The 16910-nt window shown below is 39.9% G+C and overlaps 1 protein-coding gene across 2 annotated transcripts in view; it reads right to left on the bottom strand.

Annotated features, from left to right (window-relative positions):
• The window catches only part of dpp6a (dipeptidyl-peptidase 6a), a 228636-nt gene that overhangs the window by 10212 nt on the left and 201514 nt on the right, over positions 1-16910 (bottom strand). For both annotated transcript variants that reach the window (XM_085419146.1, XM_085419145.1), the window contains exons 8-16: positions 16561-16681; positions 6445-6599; positions 6197-6294; positions 5204-5327; positions 5078-5116; positions 4629-4736; positions 4213-4304; positions 2475-2522; positions 2243-2361 (exon numbers count right to left, since the gene is read on the bottom strand). In XM_085419146.1, the coding sequence (XP_085275272.1) occupies positions 2243-2361; positions 2475-2522; positions 4213-4304; positions 4629-4736; positions 5078-5116; positions 5204-5327; positions 6197-6294; positions 6445-6599; positions 16561-16681 (904 nt within the window). The remainder of the gene's footprint in view (positions 1-2242; positions 2362-2474; positions 2523-4212; positions 4305-4628; positions 4737-5077; positions 5117-5203; positions 5328-6196; positions 6295-6444; positions 6600-16560; positions 16682-16910) is intronic.

The raw sequence follows: 16910 nt of genomic DNA, 5'->3' as shown, positions 1-16910 counted from the left end.
TTACACTCCCTTTCCTTGTGATTATGATATTATAATCTCATCACATGAGATCACAGGCAGGCTGTGAAGGAAAGAACTGCACTACAAATACATGAGGTACAAGATTATTGACTGTCAGAGACTGTCAGAGGTTGAGCACAAAGGGTGTGATTGCATTTTGGTCGGTTCAAGTCTGATCTTAGATCAGTGGTGGTCAGTTAGCAAGTATTGACACTGAAGTGTTACATCAGTGATTAAATATTGAGGCTACAGGCTTCAAGTCAGACTGAGACACAGTTTCTGCTGCGGCATGACAACAGTGCTGTGACATTTTGATATTTCTCTGATCACCAGGAGAAGATTGTCTCTTCTTTTGATATTGAATAAATGGATCAAAGGTAGGAGAAGTGCAATGATATGGGATCTCTTTTTTTAATGGTGAAAGAAGCTTTTGACATTGTGACAAGTAAAGTCATCCGAGCACCGGCTCTGTTTTTGCCACAGTGCTGTCACTTTTCGGTGAACTACCTACCAGCAACACAACAGAAATATGAAATCATTTTAGCAACAACATCTCACCAAAAGAAAATTGGTAGAAACATTTTTACTACAGTGTAATTTCTAAGTACTGTACTGTATGTTTTATATATACTTCACCTCATTTCAAAGACTTTGCTACAGTTGCTCACATTTACATACAAAACATATGATTAGTATATAAAATATCATTACAGGTTTTAATATCGTACACGCACTGTATACATGTTATTGTACATCACTGAGAAAGAGGAAGTAATACAAGAGCACTATTGCACAACTCCCCCCAAAGGGCAGGGGCTATACTAAAACGCTGATATTTTATACTGATGTCATTAATTTTCAATAATGACATCTCCATCGTGACATCATCGTTTTCATAGATCATTTGTGTGGTCCAGTACTGTTAACATGGAAATCTAGTGTGATATATTAATCCTTTGTGTGTCATGGTGAAGTCATACACTGCTGTACTGAAAAAAATATTTTAAAGAGCTCAAAGAAAGTGCTTGTCCCACAATGATTTGAAGTTTGGAGATGATCCAGTGGAAACTAAAGCCTTTTCCTAATCTGTGTGACTGTGACCTTTGACCTATTAGCATTATATACTAAAATGGTGTGTTTTATCGTCTTTACACATATGACTGGAGCAGAATTGGCTGAAATCCTTGGCTTCTATAAGCTGTAAAACATACATAAACACATGAAATTATATTTTTTTATAATGTATATTATATATATTATAATTTTGTATGTCATGTAACTTTATAGGCCATCGAATTGAAAAAAAAAATGCCCGTACATCTTTCTCCAGGCCCTTTCGTAAGATATAGTACTCGATTTATCATATTACAAAAACTGATCTTGGAGATTTTTCACATTTGGTGTGACCCTGATTTTAACATCTGTCTGATGATTTAGCTTCAACATCAGACAGATGTTGAAGCTTAATAAAAGCATTACTTGAATGTGCATTCAAGTACACCAAGCTACAGATTACTGAGAGAAACCACTTTGAACCAACAGACACACCTATAGCAATGACTACAAAAGCGATCCCTTTTATGTGATTAAATTATTACAGTAAGTCAAAGGACACATACATGACTAGCAGTGTAGGATGTGTATTCTCTTAAGTGTAGCTAATTTATTATCATATAAACTTCAAAACAAACAAAATTTTAAAGCTTAACATTATGACACAATATGACATTTTATCCAATGTGTACCCTCTGGCTTATGCTTATCATGTGTAATACAACAGGATATTATGTGGTTGCATTTTAACAGCCTGCACTTCTCTTTCGACTTCTTCTTTCTAAAGCTTTTTACTGTTTTGAGGCTTTTAAATATTCATTTATGCTTTTAAAGGCTAATTTAACATCTGGCCAGGGGTCAACAGTTGAAAAATTACCCAGTGGTAATCTAGTAAACTCACTGGTACACTTGTAGTAATGTTGATTAATATGTATTGTCCCTGAAGGTATAAACAAATAAGAAATGCAAACTGGAGGATTGGCCATTTATATGATGGCTGATTTATCATCACAGAATTGCATTGTCTCCTTGCACATGGCACACTGTGATGTAATAAAAATAGCAATGCCCATTTTAAAAGTTTGCACTCATGCACTTTGTAACTTCATTGTCATTGTTAAAAGAGAGTCCTGTGTGACATCTTTAAGTGGATAAGCTAAACAGAGGCTGAATTCACACATGGTACTACCTTGGCAGTTGAGCAGGAAGTAGCTCATGTTGAGGCTGAAGGAGCCACTGATATATCCACAGCTGTTGGACAAGGCGCAGGTCAGACAGCGACGGTTGAATGAACCAAATGTGTCCGCACTATGGAAATAAATATGAGTGTTTGTTTTTAACATTGAAACTAAAAAACACTTTTTCCCAACTATCAAAGCCACTAGTTTTTCAAGTGCAGTGTAAGTTCGAACAGCTAATACCTGTACAGATGCCTTCGCTTTGGACCATCTTCAGTGCTCAAGAAGTATCTGTGTAAACATAAAAAACGCAAAAATGGAATGACAGTCATGTATAATTGTTATTTTTGGTCTACTCTGTGACTTTAGCAGAGCTGTGTTCCCCAGTCAGCTTTGGGACTACCCCAGTAATACCCCGACTAGAAAAGATGTTTTATAAAAGAACCCAGAACAGAAATGGGACAAATCTTACCCCCATTTGGCTGGGATTTTTTCAAATCCCTGCAACTCTCAGGGAAAAAGAGGAACTGTGTGTCTATATATGTTTGGATGAGGGTATAAATATGTGAAGTCATGTTAGTCCGGGGCGACCGTGGCTCAGGGGGTTGGGAAGCGTATCTGTAATCGGAAGGTCGCCGGTTCGATCCCGGGGCTCTCTGTCCTGGTCGTTGTGTCCTTGGGCAAGACACTTTACCCTACTTGCCTACTGGTGTTGGCCAGAGGGGCCGATGGCGCGATATGGCAGCCTCGCTTCTGTCAGTCTGCCCCAGGGCAGCTGTGGCTACAACCGTAGCTTGCCTCCACCAGTGTGTGAATGTGAGAGTGAATGAATAGTGGCATTGTAAAGCGCTTTGGGTGCCTTGAAAAGCGCTATATCAATCCAATCCATTATTATTATTATTAGTCAGATCACAGTGGGAGTGTAATTATCAGGGAGTGATGGGAATGAGTCACACTCCTCATGGGTGCAATGGAGACTCGAGGCAGTTTTTATGTGTGTGCATTCAGGGCAGTTTGTTGTGTGGAATTGTTTGAGGTGGCACAGTAGAGCATCTATTTCCCAATATTTCAGCCCTAAAGACCATATATACCTATAATAAAAATGAAGAATGATTTTATTGTCAAACCACTGAAACAATGGGTTGGGCACCCTTTTGCCTTCAATCCTGTCTTAATTCTTAATGACATAGATTCATCAAGGTGCTGGAAAAATTCTTAGAGATTTTGGTCCATATTGACATGATAGCGTCACACAGTTGCTGCAGATTTGTCTGCAGATGCCACAGTGCAAATCTCCTGTTCTCTTATATCACAAAGGTGATACCTGGATCCAGATCTGGTGACCGTGAATTCCATTTGGGTTTTCCAATCTTCTGTTGCCCAATTTTGGTGTGAATTGTAACCTCAGTTTATTCTAAGCTTATTGGAGTGGCACTCAGTGTGGTCATCTGCTGCTGTACCCCATCAAGGTTCAATGTGTTGTGCATTCAGAGATTCTCTTCTGCATATCTTAGTTGTGGTGAGTTGTTACTTGAGTTACTGTTGACTTCCTATCAGCTCAAAGCACTCTTGGAATTCTATCCTGACCACTGGCATCAACGAGGCATTTTCACCCAGGGAGCTATTGTTAACTGGATATTTTTCATTTTTTTGACCATTCTCTGTAAACCCAAAGAAATGTAGATGAAGAGAGTATGGGTAAATATCAACAGATCAACCTGCCTGGCACCAACAACCACGCCACAGTCAAAGTAAGCTAAATAATTTTTCTTTGCCATTCAAAGCTTGGTTTAAAGTTCTGCAGATATTTTTGAGGTTACATAACCCAATTAGATGTTTGCGTTAATGTGCAGTTGAACAGGTGTATCTAACAAAGTGGGTGGTGAGTATAGAGTAAATGTAACCAGTTGCAAATGTGTGGTAACATGCTTTTTAGTATGATTGAGTTCTGGTGGCGGCTTGGGGGTTTGTGCATGCTCACATTAGTTGGTTCTCCTCGTTGTAGGCCAGAACTTGAGTGACATCCCAGTCTCCAGATGTGATAGATTGCAGTGTGTCTGTACTAATGTTGGGCTGTGGGTGTAGAGAAGCAAAAACAGCAAAAATATGATAGTTATCCTCCAATGCCACCAACAGTTTCTGTATGTGACAGGAACAGGACAAATATTTCACTACAATCACTGTACAAAACATCAGATGTACCACCTTGGCAATTTACAGGTGACAGAAACTGCTGCAAATAATCATCTAGAAGGAATTATGTATGCAAAATGTCTTTCAAACAATTTTTCATTAATATGGGCCACACTTTTTGAAAGTTTGATATGAAAGGTTCATCAGTTCCAAGTTAACTTCATGTTAGTGATGCAAATACTTGGCATACAAATATTCTCTCACCTGGGAGATGGACATGGAGATGTGAAAGAATTTGCCCCTGCCTCCTTGAGGAATGGCCCGTGTGAAGAACAGCTTCAGACCATCTTTGGAAAAGAGCGGCTTCTCATTCTGAATACACAGAGAGGGTTGATCTAAGTGTTTTCACTTAACAAGACATAAAATAAAGACTGCTACAGACAACTAAATACGCAGGCTGCTTAATGCAGTAATTATACTGGCATTCCCGCATTATAATTTAAAAAGACAGCATACACTGCTTGGAACAAAGCCATGTTAAATTTAAAGCTTGAATTTAATGACTGTGCATGTCGTCAGGCAAGAAATGCCAGGCAACAAAGCAAGTAAACAGTGGCTATAATTTAATGACTGCTACAAAGGAAAGGATAAGTACCTCAGTGCCTTAATACTCTAAATCTACCTTACACACACGTGTGTATTATCATTCTCACCTGCCTGTGGAGCCACCCTTCACTTTCATCTTCGTGTTTCTGTGGAAACAGATAAACAGACTTCAGTTGGGATAAAGAAACAGCCTTTCATACTTGCGGCACATGTGCCATGCACACTGTGCTCACCTTAGTGCAGACTCCCGTTGTAGCCTGACATAGTGTGAGGATTGAGATGTTCTGTGCTCTGTTCAGCCAATTAATGGCTAGTTTGGTGGTGGTGGCCCATTTCACCATGGTCACATAGTACTCACTGGCAAACAGAAAGCATATTTAGCATTTATTATCGTTGGTATCAGCTGCAATGCGGGTAAAAATAAGATGATGGAAAAAGTGGTTGCATCTGAACACAGAGAAATCAAGCAGTGTATAAAGAGGTGGAAAAATAGGCTGTAAATATGAAGAGACTAAATAGAGGCATTAAACTTAAACACAACACCCTATTAAGGAAAAATGCATCACTGGGGACAGAAAATCCCCCAGTCTGTGCAGCATATCATATAATAAAAATACCCACTATGACTCTGTAATATACTGTATTCAAAAATATTTTATTATCCAAAAATCCATATTGCTTTGCATCACCTATGATAACACATGTATATACAACTCATATTTAGGACTTTTCTGTTGATCTACAGATTTGTGATTCTGAACATAAAAAATTTTTTCATCCTCATTTTTCATCCATGTACAGGAAAGGTATAAATCTCCATATTTGGACACTGGATGGGTCGGCAGGGAAGCCACTTACATCAGTTACAAGTCCCTGATTAGATGTATTTTTAACCTTTACTTGTTTTACTTTACATTTTAAGTTATTGTTGTTACTGATTTACATAATATACATAATTAATGATTCATTAAAAAATATTTATCTGAACTGGGGACTCTAAATACTCTAAATCCTACAAAAGTTATAAACCCTCTTTAACTGAAGCTTAAAGTCTGTCCTGCAATCACATCTTGACTGTTTGTACAGATATGCCAAAAAAAAAAAAAGCCAATGATTTTCCACCGGTTTTATGTGACTGCAAATCTGAGCCAAATCTACGCTGTGTAAAATGTGCATCGGTTGACTGAGCACAGAGGTAGACTGTTTGATAGTTTTGGATGACTCACCCTATCCTGGGATCATCAGGCCTCCTCATTTCAATGGTGTGCAGAGGGCCGTTAAGGTTCACGACATAAAGAGTGATGACTGGATTTTCCTCTCCAGCCTGATCAGAATGAAAACAAAGTGAGTAACTGAGCATAATATCCCATAAAAAAACAAAGCAAAACATAAAAACACTTTGCTTAAACCATTCTATTTCTATAATTTAAACTATCTGCATCAGTACAGATGTTTAAAGAAGGAAAAAGTATACCTTAGGGTAATGGTACTCTTTCCCTATTGGGTAGGGTGAGCCTGTAAACATTGGCAGCTCCATCCTGGGCACCAAGGTGTCATTGATGGTGGCGTATGCTAACCTGGCACCATCTGGAGACCACCAATGGGCAATGTGGGACTGGAAAATCTCCTCTGGAAGAGCAAATAGAAAATGACCATCAATCATAATCATAGTGAATAACACAATCCAACAGCAAAGACAAAAGTTAATTACATAGCTGCAGGCCAACAGCATCACACGGTTGTTACTTGTTGGGATTATAATGGAGCAGGTGTTCTGGGGAAAAACTGCATTTTGAAATTTATAAATGCTCTTTATGATTACTAGCACTATTTGTATTGGTTTGCCTCCCTTTTCTTTCTCCCACTGGTCAGCATATGTGACTTATGCTTGACTTTCTTTTCCTTTTGACAAGTCAGGGCTAAACAGTATGATAACTCCCTCCTGAAAGTAGAAAATCCCTCAACTATTCAGGTGAAAGAGCAAGTTTTTCTTAAATCCTCCACATGCCAAAGTGCCCTTGGCCAGGACACTGAGCCACAATTGGTGGATGAGTGTTTGTATGAATAGGGGAAGGAGAAGCATTGAGGATTATTTTTAAAATACTACTGCTGACTATTTCCCTAATTTGGTCAAACTGATAAAAGATTCAAAGTTACCCTTTTTGTCCTCTCAGCAACATACTATACATACAACTATACTTTGTGCCTGAGCTGCTAAATTTGGAATCTCCCACTCACTATCTGTCAAACCTACATGTGAAACCACTTGCTACCCAAAAGTTTGAAGTCATAAATCACAACAGCATTTAATCTCAGTACACAGCATGCTGACCAAAATAGAACTCAGCTACATTTCCCTGAAATAAACCTAACAGCACTTTCTCACCAGGTACCACAGCGCAGATAACTTTCTGGGTCGTTACTACATTTCTGTGTGTACCATTTTCAGCAAGAGGCTCAGCTCATTTCAGGTCGGTGACCTAGACATTTCCCCCGAGCCCCTCTGTGTGCAAGCGTGTCCACATAAAATAACACAGCGATCACAGACACTCCTGTTTTACATATACAGAGAGAATAATGGGGAAATGAGAGCAGTCTAGGTCCTTCATCTCCTTTGCAACACAAAGACAGACAGACAGACAGACATACACAATTGCGTCTGTCAACACAGAGTGTCTCATTAGGAAATTATGCAAATAAAATCTCACTGAGGGAACTTTTTGGCAGCATAAAGCATAGCCTTGACAATCCTACTTCATTACTAAGTCTGTGGCGACAATGCAGACGATATCAAAAACACTCCGACTCATTGTTACAGCCTGCCACTAGCTACATTTATATCAACTTTTGCAATTAAAACTTCATTAATGCTGTTTATCTGTGGGACTGGGTGCTGGCTTTGGGGAATTAACAACATCAACTACCAATTTGCATTTTCATTAACCACGCATCGCTTGGTGGAATTACTTGATATGCAGCATCATTTGTCAAACACCTCCGGTACAAACGCCTATGTACATTGTTCTCTTACACAGTTCTGCAAAAGTAGTTGTGCTTGTAACCTTCTACTGATGGACACTGTTTCATGTGTTTCACTGTTTCAGACTATTGTTTGCCTTATTTTGTCATATAGTATCTATCTATATATATGTACATATATCTATTGCAAGCATATGGAGAAGTAAATTAGTCTTAAATTAGCTAAAATGAGCATTTGAAGTGCTTTAAACACTCTATTTTAGGCAGTTATTTCTATGCTTGGATCTGTATGAAGTTAAAGGGTGGGGATATCCCCAACATGGAAATCTCAGTTACTGTCAAAACACAAGGCCCACCCACCTGCTGTTCAAAACTATTGTTTGCCAAACGCAACCAATCAGGCGTATAAAGAGAAGGAAGGGAATACACTGTAGCTGCACCAAGGGTCAGTATAAGTTATATAAGAATTATTGTGAATTGTGAATCATGCAAAGCTACACTTGTAGAGAGTTGTTGTTGTTGTAAACAAAAATATGAGTTGAAAATGAGCTGAATAGATTCCTTTAAAGAACCTGAAACAATACACATCCCTGCGGAAGTAACATTATAAGGAAAAAGGCTAATGGAAGCCTTTAGTCCCATTAGTCTTTGCTCTTTTAGTCTCCCTTGTGTGCCCACTTGCACCCTGCTGGCAGTGCTCAGTGGGGAATGATTGGATCTCACTGTCTGATGCTGAACAGAGCAGCATAGGACAACAAAGCACTGATTGCATTTTCAAATGGTGAAAAATAAAATAAAATATAAAAATGATTTCCCGCATGGCCAATTCTACCGCTGCGTGCCAACTTCACCGGCGGCAGCTTAAAAGGCTTTCCGCGCGGAGTGGAACGGCCGAGCTGTCAGATCCACTCGGCTGGGGACGCCCAGTCACCTTGGCCAGTCAAGGAGAAAGCAGTTACGTCTCTGGAAGTGTCCTGATAGGTGTGTGATTACAAAAGAATGTGCAGGGACAAAAGAGAAACCAAGAGAAGAGGCTGTGAGCGAACCACTTTTAATGAGCCAGCTCTCATTTTCTCTCTTAAGTAATGAGATCACATCTCCTGTCTTTTTACAGCCCACCTCATTGTGACGAATACGAAGGTGAGCTGTCGGAGGCTCATCTCCTTTGTCCATGTTCTCCATCCTGGTGTGCAGACTACATTATACACTGAGTAGAGGACATTATTAATGCATGAGATGCCATAAGTCAAGCGGCCATTGGAAAATAATGAGTGCAAGGTGACAGACTCAGGAAAGCTGAGCTAACAAGAAAAAAAGAAAATCAGACATCCAAGGTTGCAAATATGTGATTTAAAAAAAAAACATTAACAGGATACAAAAAAATATAAAAATGCTGCAAATATTCCGTAAACTGTGGCACAATAACACCACGAATCCTTCTCAGTGTTTAGAAAAAAATGACCACATGCATCCAACAGAGGGCAGCAGAGAAACATGCCAAACACAAGGTGAAGAAGCAATGCAGCACAGAGGGAAAGCCTACCTTTGTCTTTAGTGTCTGGTGCATACTTCTAGGTCACTGCTCCTCTGTTTTGGAGTCCAGCTATTTTTCTCTTTGAGATGAGTTGTGTTTTTGACATTTGTATCTATACGAGCTATAACATTTGCATTAACCCACCAGTCACCTCTGCCAAAACAAACAAACAAACAAAAAACTACACAAATCAATGTTTGATATGTCCAATTAAGTAAATTTTAACCACAGAGCACGGCATTGAATACAACTACATATACCTGGCATGGTCAAGCCCTGCTAGCCCTTTATTCTGGCTTGCCAACAACCAAACTGGTTAGATGGCATGAAAATCTTCCAGCCATAGCGCCACAAAAATATGACAATAAAGTAGCTGATACTAAATACAGCACAACTATCAGTGTGTAGATTGAGGATGTGTTGCAAGTGATAATTAAGCATTAGCAGAGAAGCACATGACAGAAGAAGTGAGATTTTGCAAAGCATCTACAAAGCCTGCAAATAATCTGTTTGTAGATCTGGCTTAGGAAACCGAAGGATGAACACTGTATTACAGGGCATTGGTTTTGCAGGTTTATATTCAGAAAGGAGATTTTAAAAAGATACAAGAGGATTTAGCCACTTTACAGCTACACATTTTGCAACAGTTCACTTCCTGTCATTTCAGTTCAGTTATATTTATCTAGCATCAACTGGCAACACAAGTCAGAGCAGGACACTTTACACGATAAGGTAAAGAGTTTCCTCTAACCAAGAACTTGATAAGTAGCTTCAACATAAGCCCAGCATTTTGCACATTAACAAAAAGATGCGATGTGAACATGTTACAGTTTTTAAAAATAGAGGGATGACTGCAGAAAACAGCATTTGTGGGTTTACAAGGTTAAACTGATGCATGTTTTTATTCTTTCCTCAAACACGCTTTGTAAAGTCGGCATTTAGTTTTTCTAGTTATAAGGTGCAAGCCAATTTACTTTGAAATATAGACCTCAAACCTCATGAGGATAGTGACATTTTTCACAAAGTTGAACAGCGTCCAGTCCAGACATAACGTTATGGCTTCTGCTGCCTATAGCAGACACTTACTGAACTGCAGTCTGCAAAACATAAGGTCCAGCAATTTTGAGCTTAAACTTCTTCAATTTTGTAACTTCTTTGGTCTCTTATGAGTACCACTTTAATGCTACACTCCCCACAAAATATAGGATAAGGTAAAGAAAAAGACAAAATACCACACTTCAAATGTCCTAGTCAGCGAGAACAAAATACTCACAATCTGTCTCACATCAAAAAAGAAATACGTGCTTTGGAACAGAGCCTTTGTCAGAGCACTAGAAGTAAATACAGTCAGTTCAGTGTTATACACAGGGGCAGCTTGAAGTTGGACCTAAACGTAAAAACGTTTCACTGAATCTAAATAATTGCAGGTACGTAATTACATTTAATTTTGGCCTCATTACACATACAACAGAAAACGCTAAACTTCTTACACTAGTACCTCTTGAGCACCAACAAGAAGATGCACTCATGAATGAAAACAAAGTGGCCAAAAATAATTATTAGTTTTTATTAGCTTCACTGTCAGTATTTGTTATTTTTATGACTGTAAAATGTCAATATTACAATAGAAACAACAATTAGACTCCATTGTTTTGGACTTCAGGTCCATGTCTAACCAAAGTGATAGCACATTTTCAGTCAGTGTTGGGTGGTTACCCTTTGTCACATCTCAAGGTGTAGACAGAGTGAGGAGGGTGTCTGCTATGAGAACCTCAGAACAGCATCCTTACTTTTTGCGGATGATGTGGTTCTGTTGGCTTCATCAGAGCGTGACCTTCACTATGCACTGAACTGGTTTCAAGCCAAGTGTGAAATGGCTGGGATAAAAGTCAGCACCTTCTAACCTGAGGGTATGGTTTTCTGCCAGAAAACAGAGGGAATGATTCCTCTGGATTGGGGGAGAGAGACTTCAAGCAAGGTAATTCAAGTGTCTAATTCAAGTGAGAGTTGGGCAAGCTGGGGCAGTACTGCTGATGCTGATGCGGCACTAGAAGTACTGCAGGTGTTGTACCAGACTGATGTAATGAAGAGAGAGCTAAGCTGAAAATTGAAGCTTTAAATTTACCAGTCCGTCTATTGTCTCCCAACCATCACCCTCTGCATGGTCATGAAATATGAGCGATGACCGAAAGAGTAAGGTCACGAATACAAGCAACCAAAGGGTGGCTCAGCCTTAGAAATAGGACGAGGATGTCAGACTTTTGGAGGGATCTTGGAGTAGACGTGCTGTTCCTGTATGTCGAAACGAGCCAGTTGAAGTGGTTTGGACATCTGGTTAGGAGGCCTACTGAGTGGCTCCTTTTGGAGGTCTTCTGGGCATGCACAACTGGGAGGAGGTGAGGTAGACCCAAATGTATATCTTATCTGGACTGGGAATACCTTGGAAATCCCCAGGAGGAACAGAAAAGTGTGGATGGGAAGAAGGACATCTGTGATATCCTTCTTAGCCTGCTGCCACCATGACCCAACTTGGGATAAGTGGAAGAAAATGGTAGGATGGATGGATGTTTGATTTTAGGTAACTCAACACAATTGAAATTCACATAGAAATGTGCTAAAAATGATCTCGATTAAAACAGTTCTCTACTACCACAATTGGTAACATTGAGAAGTAGAAGGTCCAAATACAAGTTGTCAGTCTAGTCCTAAACATTTCAGATGTTTCTTAAGTGACGGATCTTATTTTGTCTGATAATCTCCAAACAGCATGACTCACATCCACCGACAAACTATTTCTCCCGTCTGTTTCAGACAAGCCCATATTTTCACACCCTTTCCAGTGCACAAGTGTTGATTATGTGGTTACTCTATCTCCTGCAGAGTCTGACACAAACAGACTGATAAACAGAAACCACCCCTACAAACAAGCCTCTCGATGCAAACATTCATCTAGCCAAATATCTAAGGGGCAAACACAAGTAAAATCAAAGCAACAGCGGGTTTTTATCTGGGCACACCAGAGCCTAATAAACAGCCATTTCCTTGGGCTGCGTCACACTGCAGGATGTGTCAGTATCAGTACAGCCTCAATAATCAGACAGCCAACAGATGACAGAACACACGACTATTACACACAGCCCAATAGCACTCTTGGCTGCATTTCCTCTTTTTTAATTTTGCTTTTCTTCTTTTCTCCCTTCTCTCTCCATTTCTGCTGTCTGCACATTACTAGGACACACACACACACACACACACACACACACACACACACACACACACACACACACACACACACACACACACACACACACACACACACACACACACACACACACACACTTATGGATTAAGACAACATTGCAAGCAAGAGGATATTCAAGCCCTGGGAGATTATTTGCCAACCTTTTCACCCGTTAGCATCAAATCTGCTGCACAGCGACAGGCACAGCTTAAGACCTCATTCCTCCTCAGCAGCAGTGTGACCCTCAGTTTGACCTTGGCTGGAGGATGGCCTGAGTCATTAGCATGGAAAGTCTGATGCCTTGCAGTCTTGCTGATGAATGTAAACATTAGACAAGCTGGCAAGGCTTCTAAGCTTGCCTGCAAATGCTTACATCATATCTGGGCTAATGCCAAATCTATTTACAGGCTTACAAATACAAGTTTTTCAAAAGAGATTTATTATTAATGGGAATGAAAAGGACTTTTAGTGCATTCTCAAATGAAGATAAATAAATAAATAAAACCTGGCATAATGAGGCCATCAAAATCAGCTGGTTCCAAGACATTTTGGCATAGATTTATACGCAATATGAACATTCCTCAAAGCCTCAGCCTCAAAATTTGCAACCCTGTTTGATGTCAGGGGTATCTCTATGTAATCATAGTCATAGTCATTACCAGCACAACCCCATCCACTGTCTATGGGGAAAAGAGTCAACTGGAAGAAAATTGACTACTAGCTTAGTTGCACTAGCCTAAAAATAAGAGGGAAATTCTTGCCACTATGAAAAAAAATGAGAAAAATCAGGAGTTGCTGAGGGACTGCATTACAGATTAAAAGTACATTGCAACAATTGCGCGTGCAACCCCTTCAACCTGTGGGCAAGCACAGTCAAGTTGACTGCACAGGCTGTCTGATGGCAAACAATCAAGTTTTCAAATAACTCCTTTCTAATTTATAAAGGCAGAAAGACAGCCAACATGTTGCAATCAATCTGCGCCAGTGAGCTCCCATGTGCGCTACTCATCTGCGATACATCTCTTTGCAATAGAGGACATCTGGCCGTATTCTGGTGTATATAACTGTAAACTGACGAGTGCCTGTGTCAGTTTACAGTTAAATCACTGTCCTTCAGCACCCACATCACTAATTGTGCAGGAATTTGTTTCAAATCAATGAGGCTCTGGCGAGATTATGAATGTAACGTAAATTTCTGGTTAACATGAATATTTATGTATCTAGACTGCAAGAGTTTCATGATTGCCAATTTATGACAAACAGCAGCCAGCCTGACCCCATTCAACTGCAGAGAGGTGGTAGACTGACTCTGTCTTGTCTTTTTATTGCTGTTTTGATGCACAAAAGTCACTTTGAAGACAGAAACTGACATTGAGTGGTCACACACCTGATCCTTGTCTTTGAAGAAGGTAACAAAATCGTTCTTGGTCATAATAATGCTCTCTAGCCAATGTTTTCCAACCACAACAAGCCTGTTTCGTTGTCTTCGAAAAATCCCTCCATTATTGAATAAACATAATTCTGATGACAGGCTTTCAAATGTGTTGTGTTGAGATAATAAAATAGCCCCTGTTTTTCTCAAAATAAAACACTTTACCACATCACATTGTGCACTTAAAGCACACAAAACCAATTGTATAGTCCTATGATTCACTTTTATCTCAACATTATGAAGCTGATTCTATCTTTTATCTCTGAGTGAAAGATTTATCTGGTCAATAAATGATGAGTGTAAATTACCAGGCCTTCAGCAATCCATAAATATGGGGTCAGACACTGCAATATCGCTCCGATTAATGTTTAAATGGCTCAGAATGGATATTGCTCTTGAAGAATGGACTTGCTTTCAAATATCAGCTTGGTTAGGCGGAGATAAGAGGGCTGTGGGTGGACAACATTAAATAAAAACAGATGAATTTTGCAGGAAAGGCAGCCAACGGGCTCTAATCCTGATGCACCGGTGACCTCAGATAACCTCTCTGCCACAGTGTCTAAACCCTGACATCTCCTTGGTGGCAGCCTCACACTTTCAAACAGATATGTGATGTTTAGCGTTACTCCAAGATTAACAGCTTGTTGTGTATCATTGGCTGTCTCCATTTCTGCTATCTCTGTATCTGTGAGTCTGCTGCTCCCCATCTCCCTCCTGCTCCGTTATTAAAACACCGTTCCACTGGAGCAGAGTGTTCACCCAGCGCAGCAGATATAAATTCATTAGTTGAATGCTAACACAGTCCCTGTCACGGTTTATACTGTGAGGCATACAGGTGAGCTTTGATCGGTGGTGTTGACGCTCGGAGAGCACTTTGACATCTATATCTTAATGCACAACACACACACAGCCGCCGAGTTAATGCACATCAACTGATGTAGAACATTCATTCGTTTTCAGGGCTGTGTAAAGCAGAGGCAAATTGACAGGATATCCATTTTTTTAATTTACCTGCAGGAAATCAAGCGCTACATGCAAAAAATACTAATGTGGCTACAGACACTTGGGAGTCATGCTGTCTCATGTCATTACTTCTAAATACCTGAGCTGCTGCAGAGTGTTCAAATTAGAAAAATGTAATACAAGGAGAATACACGGGACAAAAGAGGTTTACTACATGTTTTCCCTAATTGTTATCAGAACTAACACACTATTTTCTTTCATGGAAAGAGTTAGATTAGAAAATGAATGTCAATCTTATGTCTGTATGGTGAACGTAAATTGTAAAGACTACAGCCTGTAATGGGTAGAGTAGCTTACAAAAGTAGAGAGCAGAGAGAACCATTAAACATGCCTTGTTACATACGGTCGCATCAAAACTTTATCAGTGTTCTTCATAATATTGCTTCAGTTCTTTGAAGTTTGTGAATGCACAGCTGTCTTGTGGTCAGACCACCACATTTTAATCTGGCCAAAGTCTGGACTTTCATTTCCTTTTTAAGCTATTCTGCTGTATATTAGCTGTTGTGCTTGGGATCATTGTCTGGTTGCAAGACCCAAATTTGGTCAAGCTTTAGCTCTTGGATAGATTCCCTCACATTTGACTCTAATCACACTGATATACAGAGGAATTTGTGGTCAATTCAATGACTGCAAGATGCCCAGGTCCAAAACAAACTCAAATCATCATCCTGAAAATTGGCATAAAATGTTTGTGCCAATATGCTGCGTTTGTTTTTTGGTTATACGACACAGGGCGATTGTGGCTCAAGTGTTGGGAGTTTGCCGTGCTGGTTCGAGCCCCAGCTTGGACAGTCTCGGTCGTTGTGTCCTTTGGCAAGACACTTCACCCGTTGCCTACTGGTGGTGGTCAGAGGGCCCAGTGGCGCCAGTGTCCGGCAGCCTCGCCTCTGTCAGTGCGCCCCAGGGTGGCTGTGGCTACAATGTAGCTTGCCATCACCAGTGTGGGAATGGGTGGATGTGTAAAGCGCTTTGGGATCCTTAGGGACTAGTAAAGCGCTATACAAATACAGGCCATTTACATACATCGCAGTTTTGCTCATCTGTCCAAAGGACATTGTTCTAAATGTCTTGTGGTTTGTTCAGAAGACACCTGACCAATCTAAGCTGTGTTGTCATATTCTTTTTTCTTCAGAGAGAGACTTTCTTCTGGCAAACCTTCCAAACACTTAGCACTTGGGTTTCTTGCAGTTTCTCCGAGCATTGCATAGCATTTTGTAATTTGCTATGCTTGGAAAGATTGAGTTAACACAAGCTCACACTTGCTGATGATCAAGTGCATATATGCTCATAATTCCTATAGAAGCAATACGAGTCTACGTCTCCTCAACTACTATGCTACCATTGTATTGTATTTGAGCAGCAAGAAAATCGTTTGCCTTACCCTCATATAACCAATCACTGAGCCCATTGAAGATGACACCTTCTTTACCGGTAGATACCAGACGAATAGAACGGCTCTCCACCTTAGACCGATAGTAGATGTTGTTTTCAAAAATGAAGATCTAGAAGAGTCAGAAATAAAAGAAACGCAGTCAAAAATTTGAATGGAAAAATTGACAAAACATCTAGAGAAGTACATGTCCTCAAGATCCTTGAGCTCAGATACTGATGTTTCAATGAAACTGACTACCAGCTTTCCTATAAATTTAAATGTTGTAAAAGTGAATGAGGTCTTACCATAACAGCACAAAACAGAAAATCTGAGGACTGTGTTGTATTTAAACTGAAGAA

The sequence above is a fragment of the Rhamphochromis longiceps genome, linkage group LG9, assembly GCF_057381845.1.
Source record: "Rhamphochromis longiceps isolate RC_006_pf linkage group LG9, R_longiceps_female_GT1.1, whole genome shotgun sequence".
Classification (NCBI taxonomy): Eukaryota; Metazoa; Chordata; class Actinopteri; order Cichliformes; family Cichlidae; genus Rhamphochromis; species Rhamphochromis longiceps.
The sequence above is the reverse complement of the archived record's forward strand: the minus strand, read 5'-3'. Positions and strand labels throughout refer to the sequence as shown.